The following is a 22,222-nucleotide window of genomic DNA, read 5'->3' as shown; positions in this document are numbered from 1 at the left end:
TACCATGGGGTTCAGAAATAAAGATATCGATTGACAAAACGGAACACCGTAATTATTTGATTTCACAAAAAAATATTTAAAACCTTTATTTCATGATGAAGTACTATAATAGCGAGCTTCTATCTGATTGTAGAAATTATTTTTGTAAAGTGATTATTCCGTTGTCATGATAATGTGTTTGGAAAAAAATATAAAGGTATTCTTATTAATCCACCACCGAAACCGTTCTCATTTCTCTTTGCAAGCAATGTAAAGGCGTCCTTTTAATATTAATTGTTTAATCCATATGAGTAAAAGTACATTGACAAATAACGGATAACCTGTTTGACACCGACCGCAAATAACGGAGTAGACTAGTCACTACGACCGATTTACCTGGTGGCTTTTTCGGTGACTTTCACGATGGGTCTAATTTTCCATATGATAAAGTATCTAAGTTTAAATTGGCATATTTCATTTATTGACACCATGTATATTTTGCACGAGGCCTTTTGGTGGAAACAAGTAAAACATGATGATTTTCGTGGCTCCCCTTTTTTTGGCAGCCGAATCCTAAGACGTTACTTGATTGTTTTTTTCCTACTTGTGTGGGTGCGTTTGTATGCTTGTGAGTCTATAACGGTGCCCTATTGTTTTCGTATGTGTTGCTCGTTCGTATTTCTATGTTATTCAGTTGATCGTAGTTGTATGTTTATCTTTTGTACATGAGTGTCAGCGCTATTGTGGTTTACGTTGTAGTGCGACTGTTCTTAAAGAACACGACATTCCCTTGTATATTCCTCCTTGTTCAACTTTCCCCTTCGGGTTCCTTCACACCCCCCCCCCACCACCCACACACACACACACCCACGACCCCATTTCGCCCTTCACTATTTCCTTCCCCTCCATCAATATTTAGCATGAATTAATATGTACTTGTTGGATGTTTGAAGCAACCCGTCTGAAATATTTTTCCATTACAGCTTCTTGTTGTTGTTGGCAAATGCGTGGCTCTGGGGCTGTGTTTTTGGTGCTCTGTGCTTCCGAGAAATCTACCTTTACCTATTTTATCTTTTGATTCCCGAACGAGAAACAATTTCCTATAATATTTATTAACAAGTATCCCGCTCGGGAAGCAGGAACAAATACAATGATTCCCTACTGACCTTGGAATGGGGTGTTTAAGATATGTATTGCAAAAAAAAAACTAATAAAATACATCTTCGTTTCAGATCATAAGAACATGGATTTAATGGCATTGGTAATTTGAAATTAAATGAAAACGTTGAAAGTTATCTTCCTTAGATGAATAAGTACATATTTATAAAGCAAGTATAAATAAGGCAATTTCAAAGAAGCAAAGACATAACAATTATGCCGATTAAGATGACGGTTTAGACGAAAAATGTTTATAAGGCTTAATTTTCTCTGTTACCTTTAAAGTGTTCATCTATGATAAGAATGAGTGGATATTTTTAATTTATAATTTGACACTAAAGAAAAATAAATAGGTAAATATCGCTGGGGTGAAATATTTATTACAAACATATATTTCTCATGTAAACAAACTACCTCACAGGAATAAATTTAATAAGACTAGTGTTGACTAAACAAAAAAACGGACGAAGGAGTAAATTTTATATAAAAAAGAAAACAATATTGTAAGTCCTATATGCCCGATATATACCACACAAGCGGAATAGACGACATCTATACACATAAAGCGGAAGATTTACGAGGAGTATATTATGTATTCTTAGTTCAATGATTTTATTAAAAGAAATAGTTATTACCGTCATATCCCTTCTAACAGTTAGTGTATACATATCCTTTGATGTGAATTCATCAATCAAATATTTCGGCTCCATCAACTCAACTAACGACGAGAAGCTTTTCATTAAAACACTGTTCTTGAATACTGAAACCGAGATAAATAATATATATATATAAACATTTGTTCATTTTTTTTATATCGGTGATCCAGGTGGCTTATAGTATTTGAACTGTCAATCTGTATGTCTGTCATCCCGTCTTCCGTCACAATATCATACACCAGACAGTTTCCATTAATAAAATTCAAATGCAAATTAGTAAACATAATCAACATTAAGTGGACATGTACATACTGTCGGAACTTCAAATTAAACTTGGTATACATCATCAACATTAATAAAACATGTGCATATACGGAGTTGTCTGTTAGAATTTTTAGATATTCCTATTTAGTTTAAACTGTAGGTTTATCTTATTTCAGACACGTTTGGAAAAGTATGAAATATATCCTGAACAGTTAACTAGGTTATTTTCTAAAATATAAGTTTGTCATTCATTAGGTTCCATGTAAATTGTATGGAAAATCGTCATGATTTTCATCATGTTTTGCAATTTTATCAGTTGTCTTTTTTTTCTATTAAATAAAATGTCTTGTTTCACGAAGTGTTCTTCACTCAGACAAAATATATTGCTGAGTAGATCCGGTTTTACTTTCAGACAAAGTTCTGGACCTGCTTAACACTGAATGAAAAAAAAAATACAGCACAGTCGGTTTTAAAACAAATTTCAAAATATGTAAAGCTGTTCGAAAATATATATTTCAAACAAACGTTTTTGAAACAAACGATAATCGTATTTATCAAGGCAATCGTGCATGTACATTAATGATATGCACGGACATCTCATGCTTATATTTATTGCAAACAATAGATGTATGACAGGTCTGGTAATTATTAAAACCTCTTAAGTGGTCTATAGCTATTAGGAATTTAAGACCTCACGGATACAAAGTAGGCAGTAGTAAATAATATTATTTTATAGCATATTGTGCTTTATTTGTGTTGTAAAAATATTTCCTTATAAGTTTAGCATAAACGTTTCTCTTAGCAAATCAACATCTTAGAAACAGCTGTCAATTAACAAAAGAAGAATTGTGAGGAAATAGAAATTCGATATTTTTAAACATGACTCCGTTGGTAAAAGGGAATAAAAGAAAATGCACGCGTTTTTGGATAATGAAATGCCTGATTTATATTTGGCTAACGCGATGCTATCAGACAAGTATGGAAATCAACATGTCATTTTCAGCTGTTTTTATAAAGATTAATGTCATGTTGCTCATCTCTAATTTCTCGCTGGATTTGAGAATATCGCGGCCGCGGACCTTGTGTTTCCGTTGTAGAAAAAAGTCTGGGCCAAATCTTTGTCAATGAAATTTGTTCATACATGCTCTAAAACGTCATTCAGTTTGGTGCATTTCATTTAGACTTAATCAATACTTAAGATAGGCAGTTGCATTCATGCATAAATCATACTTTGTACGTCTCTTAACTTTTTACCAAATCTTTGTGATCTACACTGCTGAATATTAATTTCTTGTTTTTGTCTTAAATTTTTATTCTCCTGTTTGTAAAAGAGCTAAATCTTAGTCTAAAAAGCGCTAAAAAGACTTAATCATAAAAGCGTACGTATAAAAAAATTGAACCGCATCTGAACTTGTTATTTTATGAGGAGTTGGTAAGATATAATACACCTCTTGTTGATATTTTAGAATTAAACAATACAAGTAAAATGTTTTAGTTTATCAATCGAGTTTAACAATTCTTCGCGGGTTGCACTTTCACTTAAAAATCAATGACTTCAACGAACAAGAAGCCATGATGACACAAGATCTCTCAGAAGAGTTTCACTGCTCCAACAAGTAAAACAAGAGGGTCATGATGACCCTGGATTGCTTACCTAAGTAATATGAGCTACATGTTTCAAATGTAAAACTGATGCTAAAATATTAAGAAAGTAGGACAATAGATCACATTCATGGTTACTGAAAGTCAGTTTTAAGATCCATGTGCAAAACTGTACATGTTATTTAAATTTCCAGGCTGTATCTTAAGAAACAAGAAAGTAAGTCAGTAGGTCAAGGTCACAGTCAAATGACCCCTAATTACTTGGGTTCATCAGGCAATTATAATTAAACAGTCTAGGAAATATGCTCAGATAATTTTGGAAGTATCTTTTCCTATAAAACACATATAAAAACTAAGTGACCCCCGGGCGGGACCTCTTTTCATCCTAGGGGCGTAATTTGAATAATCTTGTTAGGGAGCCACAAGGCAATACTACATACCAAATATCAAAAGCCTAGGCCTTGAACTTCCAGTCAAGAAGATTATTGAAAGTTTTTTTTCCGATGTAAGTCTATGAAAAACTTGGGACCCCCAAGGCAGGGCCTCTTTTTACCCCAGCGGCATAATTTGAATGATCTTGGTGGAGGACCACTAGGCAATGCAACATACCAAATATCAAAAGCCTAGGCCTTGCAGTTTCAGACAAGAAGATTTTAAAAATATTTGCCTATCTCTGTAAATTTGAGACCCTCGGGGCGGGGCCTTTTTTCACCCTAGTGGGGGGCATAATTTGAACAAATTGATAGAAGACCACCAGGCAATGCTACATATCAAAGGCCTAGGTATCAGTAGGGGAAACTTCCCGTTCGGGAAATCATTTATGGGTTTTTCCCTACTTCCTGAACGGGAAACTTGTTACTTTTTATAGTAACATGCTTCCCGTTCGGGAAGCAATATCGCAAGTTTTAGACCCATTTCATTCAAAATAGCCAGTGCATAAGAATATACACAAGATCTGCAAATTGAATATGCCACATTAATCTTGAAAGATATATCTAAATTTCTACCGTTCACAATTTTTTTAAATGTCTTACTGAATTTTTTATTTGACACTGAAATTGGCCATTTTCTTTAGAAATTGCTTAAAAGCAGAGTTTCCCGAATTGGAAACCTAACTTCCTGATCGAGAAACGGAGCTTTTAAGTTACTTCACAACCAGGGAACTGAAAGTAGACATTAAGAAAATTTATTCTTTTATTTTGTTATAAAGAGCAATTATTTCAAATTTCATGTTTTCAAGGAGTAATTTGATGTGTCCGGTGCCCCAGGATTTTAACAGACTCGTATGAGTTTGGGTTCAAAGACAGTGGGTCAATTATTTGAACATTTACCAAGATTTTGTCTTGCGTAACTCCAGCATAGTTTCTGACGTAAACGTAATTTCTTTCTCCTTCTAGCTCGTCTGATTTTTACAAAAAAATCTATGAGGTATTGTCGTCACTTGATCGTTGGCGTCGGTGTCTGCGTTGATTAAAAAATTTGTTTAGGTCCACTTTTTCTCAAACGCTGTAAGTGTTACAGCTTTAAAACTTCGCACATTAGGGGACTATGTTTACCTAGAACCACAACTCTGATATGCATTTTGATAAAATGATGGCCCTTTATTGTAGTTGGAAAATTTTAGTTTCTTGGTTAAATGTTTTTTTTAGGTCATCTTTTCTCAAAAACTATAAGAGCTACAGTTTTGAAACTTTGCACACCTATTTATCATCGATCATTAGGGACTATATAGTTCAAGAACCATAACTCTAATCTGCATTTTGTCAGAATTACGGCCATTTTTGTACTTAGAAAATCCCAGCGATATCTTTTTAAGATCTCTTGTATGTGTTACTACATAATACACATGTTATTTCATTACTATTCTATTGTTCAGTTTCTATCATTGTCAATACAATCAGAGATATTGCATTCAACAAATGCGGATCTCTGCTCTTCAAAAATAATCTTCTTTGCTGAAACAAATGTACAAATATTCATAATGTGGGTCATAAACTGAATCATGATACTGGCCTGTTTTGTTCTTTACACCTTCTAGTTTTTGTAAGTTTTCACTATATCGGAACCAGGTATTTGGGTGCATATCCTTGTCAAACTGATGTTCTGAATTCAAATCTACTGCACAAAATGATGTTACAACTGATGCATTTACTTTGTTAACAGCTTTAATTGACCATGTTTTTCCATTTGATCATTGTCAAAGGCTTCTATACAGTAAGACAGAAGAAATTTCAGTTGCTAAGTTCCCTGTGATGTCTGCCACTTCATTAACGTAAGATAGCAACCAGATGAATAACTAGAGCTGTCCATAAGTTTTGTCAGTGCTTGACTCTGAATAAGAGCTTTGCCAGTACAAATTTTAACAGTCAAAATTCAAATCAGAGTTGAGGATTGTTTCCCATATTTTAATTTTCGGGTCAAAATCTTTGACAGGAACAGTGATATTTGACTTCATCAAAAACTTTAACCAAAAATGTCTAAGTTAAAAAGAGGCATAACTCTGTCAAATTTCAAATCAGTGTTATGGGGATTGTTTCTCCTGGTGTAGACTTTGATAACTAGATGCCCAAGGGCAACATGTCGAGCCCGCCAGCTGTCAAAAGGACTGGGAGTTGCACACGAAACTCGGTCTCACTGAGACAAATATTTGTGCCAAATAAAACAATAGTGCCAGGTTATTTTATAATCCCACATTCAATGACGAAGTTATTGTCCAGACAAGGTCAGTTATAGCCATATTTGACCTTTAAACTCCAAGTGTGACCTTAACCTTTAAGATATTGACACGGGTGTTGCGTGCGACACGCCGTCTCATGGTGGTGAACAATTGTGCCAACTTATTTTAAAATCCCACAATCAATGACAAAGTTATTGTCCGGACAAGGTCAATTATAGCCATATTTGACCTTTAAACTCGAAGTGTGACCTTGACCTTTAAGATATTGATGGTGGTTTTGCACGCGACACACCATCTCATGGTGGTAAACAATTGTGCTAGGTTATTTTACAATCCCACATTTAATGACGAAGTTATTGTCCGGACAAGGTCAATTATAGCCATATTTGACCTTTAAACTCCAAGTGTGACCTTGACCTTTAAGATATTGATACGGATGCTGCGCGCGATACGCCGTCTCATGGTGGTGAACAATTGTGCCAAGTTATTTTAAAATCCCACAATCAATGACAAACTTATGGTCCGGACAAAGAAATCCAGACGGACGCACTGACGCATGCAAGCACACACATACACCGAACAGCCATTTGGACAACTCCCTTACGGGCTCGCCAAAAGCTTTAATCTTTGATTGTAACCGAAATATTTGACTTATCAAAACTTTTTTCACAACAAAATCAATTTTAAAAAGGGGCATAACTCAGTAAATACCTATTTTAAGTTCCAAGTCAAAAACTTTGATAGTAACAGAGATATTTGACTTTATCAAAAACTTTAACAAAAAAGTCTAAGTTAAAAAGGAGAATAACTGTCATAAGTCAAATTAGAGTTATGTGGATTGGTGTAGACTTTGATAGTAAATAAAATTTTTAAGATTGAAGTCATATTTTTGTTTACTTCTCTAGTTAGGTTTAAAACAGTCTGAAAGAGCATTTGTCACCTTTGCATTTGGGTATGCAGAAATGAAAGACATATAATAAGAGATTGTAATGCTATATCAGCTATTAATAGAAACATAGAATCCTTGATTAACTTAGATTTTGATAAATATAAAAGTGGAAGAACCAAAGTAGTTATATCTTTTCTTGACACAGTGAAACCCCAAAATACTGTAAGAGCATGTGCTGCATTTGAACAGATTTACATTTTCAGGTACATGCATCTTATGGCCCCAGTTTCCTTTATGTTTAATATTTTACAGTATCAAGCATCACAAGGTAAATTGTCTGTCAGTATCGGTTCCAATCTTTAGCTCGATTTTTAAAAGAAAAAGTAGAGCTGGCGATGGCGTCACCTATGATTGAGGTTTTTTTTTAAAGTCAAATATCTATGTTACTATCAAAGCATATACTAGTATTCCAAAACAATATAATCCATGAGCTTATAGAGACTTGTCACTGCTATCTTTCTTTGTCATTATAAGTAAACCCCTTTCATATTTTAACGTTATGTTTTGTAATACTGTTATATTATCATGTATAATAAGTAACCTAAAAACTGACTTTATTTTAATATGTAACAAGAGTGCCAGAATGTCACAATATACGCCTGTCACAGCAAATTTGTTTACACTGGCACCTGTATTTGCAAATGGAATTCTAATTTTGTGGTTGTTTACAATGTTTTTTTTTTTTGGTAATTTTTGTAATTCTTTTGTTTTTCTTAATCCACAAAAAAAACTCATGACCTTACCAGGTAGAGATATCTTAAAATACACCTAAAATTTGAAAGTAATATCTATGTTGTACCACAGAAAAGTGGTCTTGCTTTTCCCCTACGGTCAATTATAAAAAGTTACAATGTAAGTTATTTATAGTAACAACTCAGGGAAGTTAATCTTAAAAAAAAAAAATCCAAAAAGAAAAGTTGTAAGTCCACATAAAAATCTTACCAGGTAGAGATAGGTCAAAATACACCTCAGAATTGGATGTAACATGCATGTTGTACTACAGAAAAGTGATCTCGATTTTTCCCTACGACTAGTAATGAAAAAGTTACAATATAAGCTATTTATAGTAACAACAAAGGGAAGTAATTCTAAAGAAGGGACCTGCGCATGACACTCCGTCTCATGATGGTGTACAATTCTGCCAAGTTTCATCAAAATCCCTCTATGCATGAAAAAGAAATGCTCTGGACAAAGTCATTCTTGTATCTGACCTTTGGCCTCTAAGTGTGACCTTGACCTTAGAGCTAGGGACCTGGTTTCTGCGCATGACACTCCGTCTTATGGTGGTGAACATATATGCCAAGTTACATCAAAATCCCTCCCTGCATGAAGAATAAATGCTCAGGACAAAGTTTTCATTCTTGTATCATTTGACCTCTAAGTGTGACCTTGACCTTAGAGCTAGGGACTTGGTTCTTGCGCCTGACACTCCGTCTCATGATAGTGAACAATTGTGCCAAGCTACATCAAAATACTTCCATGCATGAAGAAGATATGCTCCGGACAAAGTCATTCTTGAATTTGACCTTTAACCTCTAAGTGTGACCTTGACCTTAGACCTAGGGACCTGGTTCTTGCGCAAGACACTCCGTCTCATGATGGTGAATAATTGTGCCAAGTTTCATCAAAATCCCTCCATGCATGAAGAATATATGCTCCGGACAAAGTCTGTGGACGCCGCCCGCCCGCCCGCCAGGGGCGTTCCCATAATACGTCCCGTTTTTGCATTCTGTATAAAAGTTTTATTATAATAAAGTTTTCAATGTAGGAGACACAACCTTTGCAATATGACACTAGTTTTGTGATTTTCATATTTATATAGTTTATCAAGTATTTTTCACATCTCCCTTTGAAATGTCTTCTGGTTCTTATGACTTCGACTGGATTGATATTCCATTTAGTATGATAAAAAGATGTACCACGCTTTTTCACAAATAAGAAGAATTTCTTGATCGGGAAGTTAGGTTTCCAAATCGGAAAACTCTGCTTTTTTGCAGTTCATTCAGAAAAAGGGCAGATTCAATCTGAAATTAAAAAAAATACTAAGACATTTAAAAAAACTCTGAACGGTAGAAATCTAGATATGCCTTTTAAGTTCAATATGGCATATTCAATTTCGAGATCTCATGTATAGTCTTATGCACCGGGTATATTTAATGAACCTACATAAAATATAGTGGTTTTACTTCCCGAACAGGAAGCATGTTACTATTATTAGTAACAAGTTTCCTGTTCGGGAAGTAGGGAAAAACCAGTAAATGATTTCCCGATCGGGAAGTTTCCCCTACTGGGTATTGTGGTTTCAGACAAGAAGATTTTTAAAACATTTTCCTATATAAGTCTATGTAAAACTCGGTACCCCCGGGGCGGGGCCTCTTTTTACCCCAGGGGCATAATTTAAATAATTTTGGTAGAGGACCTCAAAGCAATGCTACATACCAAATATCAAAGGCCTAGGTCTTATAGTTTCGGACAAGAAGATTTTTTTAAAGATTTTTCCTATATAAATCTATGTGAAACTTGGGACCCCTGAGCGGGGCATCTTTTTATTCCAGGGGCATAATTTGAATAATTTTGGTAGAGGACCCCAAAGCAATGCTATATACCAAATATCAAAGGCCTAGGTCTTATGGTTTCGGACTAGAAGATTTTTTAAGATTTTTCCTATATAAATCTATGTGAAACTTTGGCCCCCTGGGGTGGGGCCTCTTTTCATCTCATGGGCATAATTATAATAATCTTTATAAAGAATCATTAGATAATATAACATGCCAAATAGTGAGGCTCTACGTCTTGGGGTTTCGGACAAGAGGGTTTTCAAAATTTTCCCTTTGTAAGTATTTGTAAACCATGTGACCCCTAGGGCCGGGCCATATTTGACCTTATGGGGATAATTTGAAAAATCTTGGTAGAGGACCATTAGATGATGCTACACACCAAATATAAAAGCCCTATGACCTGTGGTTTTAAACAAGAAGATTTGTTATGTTTTTCCTTTCGGTTGCCATGGCAACCAGAGTTCTGCATGGAATTAGTTTTTTAGGCAATTTTGAAAGGGGGCACACTAGAATCATTCCTGTGAAATCTGCCCAATGGGTTTGAAGAAGAAGATTTTTTACAAACTGTTGACACACGACGCACGACGGACGAAGCACGACGGACATCGAGCGGTCACAAAACTTCACCTTGAGCCTTTGGCTCAGGTGAGCTATCAAGAGGTCCGTATAACGGGCAGTATACGTATTAGCTCATAGAAAGCAAAATGGGCAGTGAAAATAGGCATAAATTGCAACAGTTGTCAGCAGATAACGTTGCACTCCACTGAAGACAAACCGTTTTGCAACTGCACATTCTTGAAGACAGCCATATCCGCTGCTACCTTACTCTACAGAAGGGGGGTACAAAAAACAAATACCAAGAAACAAAACAAAAACGATGCAAAAAGTATCAAAACAATAACTTTTCAATGCTGGAAGGAGATACTTAGAACCAATAACAAGAAACACAAAAGAAGTATAAAAAAATCTATCTAGGCTGGCCGCCGGGTACAGATACCAGGAAATACGAAACAATATTCAGAAACAAAAGGAACTTAAAGTTTAGGAAACTTAGCTTCCCCCACTAAAAGCCTTGAAAATGCTATAATGGTCATGTATTATACTCATTGTATCTTTTTAAATAATACTTTTAAATTCTGTCTGGAAGATAACTTTAAAATGTATTCAAAACAGAGTTATGTTTAATGGCTCACTTTAGTTCCGTCTATCCTTGTTTCAAGATACATTGAATCCCGTCAATTGTATTTAAGTAAAAATCACTGGCACCAGAACAGAAAGAAACTGCCTCTGTACATGTAATACCAACCCCCTAGGTATTCTATACGAACCATGGAATATACTAACCCGTTTCAATCGCGCATTTCATACCTAAAACACGCAGTTCGGTAAATGTGTACTATGGAAATCAAACAAGTGGTAATTTATCTTCCACTGGGTACTGGTCACATTTCTTCAATACATCTTTTCTTAGAAAAACAACGCGTAGTTAACAGTTATTTCAACGTTACACAAAAAACTTGCTTGAACTTCTTTGGTGAAGTTCCGTTCTAGATTACAAAACCATTGTGATTGGCTAATGTGAAAATGTATGTCAATCGTCATTTTACTACACGTGTTTGCTAAAATGTGAAAATGCAGCATAACTGTGCAAAATCAATGAAATAAACAGAACAGATGCAGACTAATGTACGATTTCAAATTGAAGATCATATACAAGATGAATTTCATTCATTATTTCGGGTTTTATTGTAAAAATGTGATTTTTTTAAATTATGTTTTTGTTTGTTTACATTTCGCCAAAGATGTGCACACTGCCGTGACCTCTAGACCGGATGTTCATTAGGGAAGGTCAAGCAAGTTTGTTTTTTTCTGTAACGTTGACGAAGGCATTAAATATGTTGATAATCTCAGCAATATGGAATATTGAGACAATGTGACTGGTGCACGATGGAAGATAAATTATCGCTTGTTCAATATACTAGGTACCCATTCACCGAACTGCGCGTTTAAGTTGAGAAATTTACGATTGAAACGGGTTCGTATATTTTCCCGTTCATGACCATGGTTCTTATAGAATACCTAGGGGTAGGGACCTGGGTATAACAGGTACAGAGGCATTTTCTTTCTGGTCTGGCGCCAGTGGTAAAAATGTTTAAAAATGTGAAAAATATCTACAAAACAGCATAAATTTCATAAATATTCATAACAGAGTTATTGTTTTCCGTTCATTATCATCTCTCACTGTGTAAATAAAGTCTGTGAAAAGATCATTTGAAAGCATAGAGAGCAACCAACCAACATTATAGCAGACACTGTTTGACTGAGATAATGAAATCACGCCTCCTAGCACCGGCTTAAGCGGAATTCTGTTAAAGTAAAATTGAAATCTTTCCATGATCCTAAAGGAATATAACAACACTGAGTCCAAATACGGGGAGACATTTTACAGCCGCCACACTTCACTTTATGCAGTTTTAATAGTCTATGAAATATGTGAAATATTCTTTCGAAGCATAGACCGCAACCAAGCTACATAAAAGTAGACTCGGTCGGCATTTACAATCCGTGGTGGATTTTTAGCACAGGTGAGTTATTGTGATCACTCGATGTCCGGCGTCCGTCGTCTATCTGTCGTCTGTCAACAGTTAGCTTGTGTATGCAGTAGAGGCTGTATTTTTCTGATCTTCATGAAATTTAGTCACAATGATTGCCTTGGTGAAATCTAGGTCAAGTTCGAATATGGGCCATCTGGAGTCAAAAACTAGGTCACTAGGTCAAATCAAATAAAAACCTTGTGTATGCGATAGCGGCTGTATTTTTCAATTGATCTTCATGAATTTTGGTCAGAATAATTGCCTTGATGAAATCTAGGCCAAGTTTGAATACGGATTATCCGGGGTCAAACACTAGGTCACTAGGTCAAATCAAAATGTATATTTGTAAATGCAAGTGAGGCTGTATTTTACAATTGATCTTCATGAATTTTGGTCAGAATGATTACATTGATAAAATCTAGAAAAAATTCGAATACGGGTCATCTGGGGTCAAAAACTAGGTCCTTAGGTCAAATAAAATAAAACCGTATATAGGGACTGCTTTTTACACCGGTCCTTCATGAAACTTAATAAGAATATTTGTCTGGATGAAATCTAGGTCGAGTTTGAATATTGGTTATTTAGGGTCAAAAACTAGGTCACCCGGTCAGATTAAAGAAAAACCTTGTGTACGCAATGGGGGCTGCATTTTACACTGGATATTCATTAAAATCAGTCCGGATGATTGCCTTGATGAAATCTAAGTCAAGTTCGAATATAGGTCATCTGGGGTCAGAAACTAGGTCACTAGGTAAACTAAAATAAATTTGTGTATGCGATAGAGGCTGTATTTTTTAATTGATATTCATGACATTTGGTCAGAATAATAGCTTTGGTGAAATTAAGGTCAATTTCGAACATGGGTTATCTGCGGTCCAAAACTAGGTCACTAGGTCAAATCAAAGAAAACCCTTGTGTATGCAATGGGGACTGCATTTTACACCGGATCTTCATGAAATGTGATCTGAATGTTTGTTATGATGCAATGTAGGTCAAGTTTGAATATGGGTCATCTGAGGCCAAAAACTAAGTCACCTTGTCAAATAAAAGAAAAACCTTTAGTACGCAATAGTGCTGCATTTTACTCTGGATTTTCATAAAATTTGATGAAATCTAGGTCAAATTCGAATATGGGCCATCTGGGGTCAAACACTAGGTCACTAGGACAAATCAAAGAAAAACATCGTGCATGCGATAGAGGTTGTATTTTTCAATTGAGGTTCATGAAATTTGGTCAGAATGATTGCCTTGATAAAATCTAGGTCTACTGAGTCTAGTCTGAGTATGAGTTATCTGGGATCAAAAACTAGGTCACTAAGTCAAATCAAAGAAAACCTTGTGTAAGCAACAGGGACTGCTTTTTACACCCGATCTTCATGAAATTTGATCACAATAATTGTCTTAATGATTTCTAGGTCAAGTTTGAATATGGGTCATCTGGAATCAAAAACGAGGTCACCTGCTCAAATCAAAGAAAAACATTTTTTACGCAATAGGGGCTGCATTTAACACTGGATATAAATAAAATTTAGTCAGAATGGCTGCCTTATTGAAATCTAGATCAAGTTTGAATATGGGTAATATGTGGTCCAGCACTAGGTCACAAGGCCAAATCAAAGAAAAACCTTGTGTAGGCAATAGGGAATGCATTTTATACTGGATCCTCATGAAAATTGATCACAATAATTGTCTTGATGACTTCTAGGTCAGATCTGAATCTGGGTTATATTGGGTCAAAAACTAGGCCAACCAGTAAAATCAAAGGAAAAGCTTGATTACACTTAAGAGGCCTCATTTATGACCATACCTTCATGAAATTTGGTCAAAATGTTTATATTTAAGAAATGAAATGATTTCTTTCGGGGTTCATTCGAAATGAACGACAGAATAGGATCGGCAAATCCATGAATCGCGCTATCATATTAGGGCAGAATTACGGTAACTGAGCTTGTTCTATTCAACTTGTTGAAATTATATCGACTATTATACTATTACAAAGTACAATCTAAACAGGTTTGCTCAATAAATTTAAAATGACTTTTGTTTTTATTCAAGGGTAATAAATTTGGTGCAACTAAGTTAACTAATATTGTCCACAGAATGAAGTCTTTACCGTGATTACAATGTAAGCGACAGTTTTTTGCTATTTCGAGGAGTGGTGTAACCCTAATGAGTTACTTACCAGATTTGGCTCATTATCAAAATGTTGTGGGTATATATAATCAGATCAAGTTTTGTTACGATTTCTCATGGACGGATGTCTTTATCTTGATAATAAGGTACGACCAGAAGGACGGGTGGTGGACGAAGGGTGATCTCTATTGCTTGCAGCTCTGGTGAGCATAAACATACCGAAAATAGATTTACTTACGTCTATAATCTGGCGCAGAGAACAATCCTTTTGCTTTCTGATTACAATCATCATTGTCTAAAGGACCCACTGAAGGAGCACTTTCACCATATTTGTCATCGTCCTTGCTATACTGTAATAATATGTTTCATATTGAAGCACTGAAGGCAAAACGTTTTCACATAAGATCAGCCCTAGTGGACCAATATAACGACCGAATTTTGTATATTTGAACTTAACATAAAAATGTGTTCATCTTATCTTCTTAAATGTCACTGTCAACTTCTTCTACCTGATAAAGCCAATCACGTAAGTGAGCAGAGCTACATAGATCAACTGAACTGTTTCTTAGCTATTAAGATTACAAAAAGCCAATTTCTTACAGAGAAAAACAGGCTGAAAAAAATGATGTTAACTACAAAAGCAACACGTGTTAGAATTTAGATGATGTTCCAATGAACAGATATGTTTATTACCACCACAACATGAATAAAAAATGAAGAGTAAAGCTTAAAATAACTACTTAACATTTAATTGATATTTGAATAAACAAACCTTTTCTGATGACCGCTTTTTAAACAAATTTGGAGTTGAAACATCCTCTTGTTCAGATAAAGGTGCACGTTTTTGCTTATTAGCTGATGATGCTTTGTCTTTACTTCCCTTTGAGACTAGCTGCTTTTCTAAAAATAGGTTGATCAAGCGGTTTATGGCAATAATTTATATAAAAGTATAAAGAAAAAGTTTACATTCATCAATGTGAGCCAGTACTATAATTGTTTGCTGATGGGGGACAGAGAAAGCTATGTTCGTTAATACGATAAACCTAGATTAAAACATGTTGCGAGCCCTTTTACTCTTTGTAACGTATCAAAGGCTGAGAGAACGATGTGAACAACTAACCAACAATGTAATTTTCAGCCATATTGATTTTTATTTGGATAAATTAGTTTCAAGAAGGAAACTGGAGTCAAATGAAAATGATATCTGTTTATAACTATATTCAGTAAAGTGATAAAGTATTTTTCCCAACAAAATTGACAAAATCCCTCCTTATAAATTTGACCTAGGCTGAAAGAGTCAAACCAGACAAAGTCCCCTTTTGACATCGCTGAAAATGGTCCGAATTTATTTTTCCCGCCTGGTCACAGTTTTTTCATATTGCAAGTAGCTAAATACTCAAGAACCAGTTTTCAAGTTATAACTAAGTAATTATTGAAAAAAAAATCGCACGTTCGAAAAAGCGAAATGAGTACTGAAAACTGCACCTAAATTCGCATATTTCGTCTTTTATCATTTTTTGGCGCGGTGACAGTTTTCTATATTTGGCATTACATTTTCCACTTAACAATGGCGAAAAAACTAACTGATCAAAGCAGGTAACGCTAGGCGGCGCTACACATAACACATATGTATGCATTTTCGAAAAATAGTCTTCAATCTACATTCAGGCCAAATTTCTTTAATGCACGTTAAGTTTTCACTTTTTTTTGTCTAAGTTATGGAGTCACCTTTACTGTATCCAAATAATCACTATGTTTAGTTAAATAATGATAATTATCATCTGTATCATCTTATTTTTCTAATTTCTCTTGATTGTTTCCAATTTGAAAATATCATATAAAGGCACTGAAAAGAATTAAAAAGTAGGCATCAAGAAATTAATGCTATATTTCTTAAGAAAGATTTGATTCTTAATTACTGACAGACTAGATGTTATAGAAACACATGAGAATTAATTGTTTTAGCTAATTTTTACAATGATATCGAAACGCATTATTTTGCAACGCTTTATTTGAGATTAACTGCATTAGTTTTATATCTATATTTAACCAATTAAACTTGGAGTCCTCCGTGCTGGTATTGGTAAAGACAGCGGAAAAGATTTTATTGCCACCGCTGCCCTGCTTCGATTCCCGATGCGAGCATCTTTTATAATATATTTCTTTTGCTTACTTACCGTGACGTAAGCGAGTTACGGTGGTTAAGCCTCGGTAAAAATGCCACAAAAAATATTTGATTTCAAGTGTTTAAAAGCAACATATTGGATATATTTATGGTGCAATAACAGCATGAATGTTACAAGAAACGGATAGTATACATGGGTCGTGTAGAAAAGCAAGACAAAAACGAAAGAAAAGTAGTGAATTTGATTGTGAGGAAAGGTCAAGTAAACAATTCAAATATGGCGGTCTTTTGACCAACGATGTTCTAGATGCTGCTAAACTGTGTTATATGATAGTGACATTGAAAGTAATTTGGATTATAGCCAATACGACGATACAGGTGATATTTCTGTGTTTTCAACCCTCTCCTGTTGATAAACAACCTGATACTCATTCAGACATTCATCCCGACGTGCAGGAAGCGATCTCAAGTAAAGATAAAATGGCGTTAGACCCGATCAAGGAACTAGCTTGTCAAGTTGGAGAGATCTTAAAGACAGTGTCTGATATCAAAAAGTCTCAAGAGGCGATAGTCTTCATTGGAACTTTAAACTGACAATATTCGAGATGACATGAAAAACCATATTGACACTCGGTTGAACACATTGCGTGATCAGTTGACCTCATACCTTGCTAAAGAGTTACTTGGATGGATTTTTGAAAAGTGTTCAAATCTTGCAATCGAGATTAGATACCCTGGAGCAGTCGAATGTTACGTCTCATAAAAGTAACGTACTACCGATGATCGACTCCCGAGACAGCCGTATAATCCCTTAAACGACCCGGATTTAACCGTTATAGCTAGCGGTTTTCCGTTTCACGATAGAGAGGGTGTTCTTACAAAGTGAAAGGTCTCATCAAAGCTTTTTGGAAGGAAATCAACTTAAGTGTATCTGTTGTAGCGGCGAAGAGACTATCATCTCGGTTTGCGGATAGGCCGGACTGGGTGAAAATAAGTTTCAAGAGAAAGAAGCTGTACTCCGTAAGAAATCGCAACTACAAAATCACCCTACTTTAGTGCAGAGTACTTGAAAAGCAGTAAATCGCATGCTGGGAGAATCACTGAAATGGACGCCAGAACGCTTCTTCGCACGACGCACAAGGGAAGAACTTTCGCATAGTCGCCAGAGGTCGAATTAAAGAACGTGCCCTTGAACATCCGCACCCGTCCGGCGGGATCACCGCTACGGGAACCAGCTAGGATGGACCCCGTCCCCATGACACGTTGAATTTTGCGCATCTGAGATGTGCTATTATAAACTTAATTGGTGCAGATGTAATTTCTGTATGTGAAACCCATTTGACAGAGAATAACGTCATAAATGTTGAAGGCTATGTGTGGTATGGAAATGACCGTAAAGCATTCACGTAAACGCAGTTCGAGGATCAGGTGGGGTAGGAATTTTAGTAAAATATTGGCATTGAAGGAGTTATAGCTTTGCAACTGTAGTGTCTCTCTTCTGACTATTGTTCAATGATTGGTTTTCGCCTTTTGCCCCCAGAAAATTCCGTTTGGGGAAGGGATGCGCAGACGTTTTTTGCAAATATCCTATCGCTTACATACATAATAGTGAATGTGATACTATATTACTAGCAGCAGATTTCAATGCCAGAATTGAGTCATTGTCCGATATATTGCAAAATGTTGACTCTATGCCAGCACGTGTACCAATCGACAGTGTTGTAAATCAGCACAATGGAGAACTCATAGATTTTATGGTAGATTCTAAGTTTTGTACCTTCAACTCGCGCTTCCAAAATGACATTTTTACGAGTATCAGTACTAAAGCTAAATTCGTGGTTAACTACATATGCGTTCCCCACGATGTATTTCAACAGTTTCAATCTTTCAACGTAATAACAATACAGTCCATTGCCGATGAAAATGATTTGCACGGATTAATTGCCCAACGATCATGTTTACCTGATCCTTCGGTATTACTGGCACGCGCTTCGTTGAACATTGACATTTCACGTGTTTTACGGATAATCCTAGTGCGCCTACATCATTTACAAGCTTATCACATTCCAACGAATTTTATGAACAGAGACATTGCTAGACTTGCCATATTAGAGGTGATCGGACACATTGAGTCAGCGAGAGACACGTAATTTAAAATAGACTCAATTTACTGTAAACTTTGCTATACAATTTTGAATGAAATGAACCATAGTATCCCTAGTTATAATGCCTCTAATCGGACCAAAAAGCTTAACAAGAATGCTAAACCGTATTGGAATGAAGAAATTACAGACCTGTGGAATACTATGAGAATAACTTAAAATGAGTTCCTCAAATGTAATGGCCCAAGGCGTATCAAATTCCATAAAAAAGTAGATTATGTTGTGGCGCGGGATAGATTTAATTAAGTGCTACGGAAGACTGAACGGGAATATAAGCGGAGCATTTCATTTGATATCGGGAACATGTTGACATCAAACCTAAATGAATTTCGGGATAAAATCAAACACCTCGGACCGAAGCTCGATTTGTCGATCCCAGTTGAAATAAGTGATGAAAAAGGGCATGTTTAGACTGATGAAAATGCGGTGTTCGACAGATCGAAGGCTGATTTTGCTCATCTGTATAATGGCGATAATAATGAGGAATTTGAAAATCGGTTCTATGACAGAGCAAAAATACACAGTTATTAGAGCTAAACATAGTTGATCCGTTGTACACTCCAAATGAGCAACTGATTAATAATATTACCCTGGAGGAAATTTTTAACGTTGTCATGAGTGCAAAATCTAAATCGGCATGCGGTATTGATAATATCCCATATGCAGTCTTGAAATTTCCCCCGGTTATTGCAGCTCTTCATACGCTGTTTCAACAGGTATATGATACGAGCTATTCCAAGTGAATTGAGAAAGTCAATTATATTCCGAGAATCAGAATAAACAATAAGTTAACAACTTGGTTCGATTGTAAGTCCAGCGTTGTTCAAGGAAATAATTTTTCGCCAACGCTCTTCGCTATATTTATTAACGATTTAGTTGGTGAAATAAGCGATCTTGAGCTTAGTGTTGACATGAACGGTGTTTCTATTTCGATGTTGCTTTATGCGGATGACATTCTTTCAATAGCGAATTCAGAAAATGACTTACAATAAATGCTAGATAAGCTGCACGAAATGGCGCGTGTTAATTAATACAGACAAGTCAAAGTGTATGTACTTCCGATAACAGCGCCGATAACGCAAAGACAAACTAGAATCAATAACAATACTCTAGAAATTGTTTCTGAATATACGTATTTGGGTCTGATCTTTGATGAAAAACTATCATATAACAGTCACTGTGAAGCCCTTGGAAAAGGTGCAGATAGAGCACTCAGAGGCTTGATAAACAGAGTTCACTGACTAACTGATTTGGTGTTAAATCCTACGAAAAATGTGTATATAACTGTGTTGTTCCTATAATGGATTACTGTTCTACGGTTTGAGGGTATAACGGATTTCAACAGACTGATAATGTTCAAAATAGGTCAGTGAGATTCGTTTTACTAATAGGTATGCATAGATTTGCTTCATTAGCTGCATTAACAGGTGATCTTGGTTGGCTTCCCAGTCGATATAGACGATTGCTTAACATGTTAAGGTATTGGAACAGGCTAATTTCTTTTGATAATGATAGAATCACTAAACATGCTAAACGTGCGTTCGGATATGACTATGAAATGTGGAACAATAAATGGTGCAGTAGAATTAAGGCTATAATGACCTCTCTCCATCTCTTGAATGATTACAATAGCAAAGAAATAATTGACCTTTGAGTGGGAGAACAAAAACTGATTGGTCTTTATAGCCGTCAGTAGAGGAACACCGTCAAAATACCCCAAAGTTGAGAACTTAAAAACATTTAAAAGATGTATTCAAAGTTGAAGACTATGTTATATTAAACCTGTCAAAATATTAACGATCAATTGTTGCACAATTCAGATGTGGAATACTCCCACTTCGTATCGAGACAGGAAGGTATACAGGTGAAGCCATCAATTACAGACTTTGCAAATTTTGTTCAAGCAATAGTGTTGAAAATCAGATGCACTTTTTATTGCACTTTTCCAAATACAGTGACTTACGAACTCAACTGTTTGGTGATGTACTACATGATTATGCGCAATGGGTAGACTCCTATGCTAGGACTCTTTTTGGTGATATTCTAAAATCCATATCGGTCTACAGTTTGCTGATGACCATATAGCAAATAAAAGCTTTCGTCCTACATCTGTTTCCGTATCACAAGCGATCGGAGACCTTGAAAGATGCACAGTTACAATCAATGTCTTGATGAATACAAACTGAAAATGAACACTTCCAAAACTGAATTTATTATATTTGGTAGTAGACCTCAATTTAATAAATGTTTAACAAATTTCATTAAAATTGCTGGTGATGATGAAAGCACAATTATATATCTCGGTGCATTTCTTAACGAAACCTTGACATTTGAAAATCATGTAAATCGCAAATTTCGTACAGCCATGTTAAATTACCTACGAATTAAGAACATCCGAAAATACTTACTAAAAGCATCCACTGAAATTTTAGTTTTATCTCAAGTTATCTGGATTATTGCAATGTCATACTGTATGGTGTAGCTAACTGTTAGATGCGTAATATGCAACGTATTCAAAACACGTATTCAAAACATGTGCGCAAAACTTGTCCTTAAGTACGAGCGTTGTTTTCAGGATATCCGCCATTTTGAAAAATGTTTCTTCGAATATTGCTTTCTAACAGAAGTTTTGCCAAAAATTAATGCTAAATAATTAAAATATGGCTAATAATGTCCCATTTAACCAAATATATTATGCTTTTTGCGAAAAAAAAATTTCACCCTTATTTTTGACTGGCTTTTGCCTAAAATTGACGTAATATTTACAATGGGGTAGGGGTAGGTAATTTCAAATATCTACTAAAGTAGATCAGGTTTGGTTTTGATATTTTTTCTGACTGATACATATAATGTTAAGCTATAAATAAAGTAAAAGTTTTCAAGATAGCATTTTATATTATCTAGAAAATATAAATTAAAACAAAAAGAACAAAAAATATCAAAATTCACCTCTTTTTAACAGTTTTTTCTTAATAAATCTCTTAGATGCACGGTGACCCCAACTTTTTTTCTTTCCATTTTGAAGCATTTTTGTGTGTCATTCATGCTGCAAAATATTTTGAAAATCTTAACGTCAGAATTTTTTTTAGATCTAAATATGTTTTTTTTTTCATTGAAAATAAAGTGGGTGGGGTACTTATGTCAACATGTAAAAATTAAAGAGATTTGTTAGTGACATTTATGCTTATATATATCTGACATCACCGTATATTCATATTAACATGAAAGACCTGAAATCCCATTAAGATTAAATAGGATATTATATGTTTTATAAAGTACCAACATTTTTTCAATTTTACAAAATTTCAGAAATGCGTAAACAGTAGGTGAAGAAAATACCCTATAAAATTTAAACGAGTTCGGTG

The 22,222-nt window shown here is 35.2% G+C and overlaps 1 protein-coding gene across 3 annotated transcripts in view; it reads right to left on the bottom strand.

Annotated features, from left to right (window-relative positions):
* Positions 1-22,222, bottom strand: part of LOC123533918 (uncharacterized) — a 93,770-nt gene that overhangs the window by 44,155 nt on the left and 27,393 nt on the right. For all 3 annotated transcript variants that reach the window (XM_053550920.1, XM_053550930.1, XM_053550929.1), the window contains 3 exons: positions 15,343-15,470; positions 14,809-14,920; positions 1,773-1,897 (listed from right to left, as the gene is read on the bottom strand). In XM_053550920.1, coding sequence (XP_053406895.1) covers positions 1,773-1,897; positions 14,809-14,920; positions 15,343-15,470 — 365 coding nt within the window. The remainder of the gene's footprint in view (positions 1-1,772; positions 1,898-14,808; positions 14,921-15,342; positions 15,471-22,222) is intronic.

The sequence above is a fragment of the Mercenaria mercenaria genome, chromosome 1 (assembly GCF_021730395.1).
Source record: "Mercenaria mercenaria strain notata chromosome 1, MADL_Memer_1, whole genome shotgun sequence".
NCBI lineage: Eukaryota > Metazoa > Mollusca > Bivalvia > Venerida > Veneridae > Mercenaria > Mercenaria mercenaria.
Note: the sequence above shows the minus strand (reverse complement) of the source record. Positions and strands in the feature narration are given on the sequence as shown.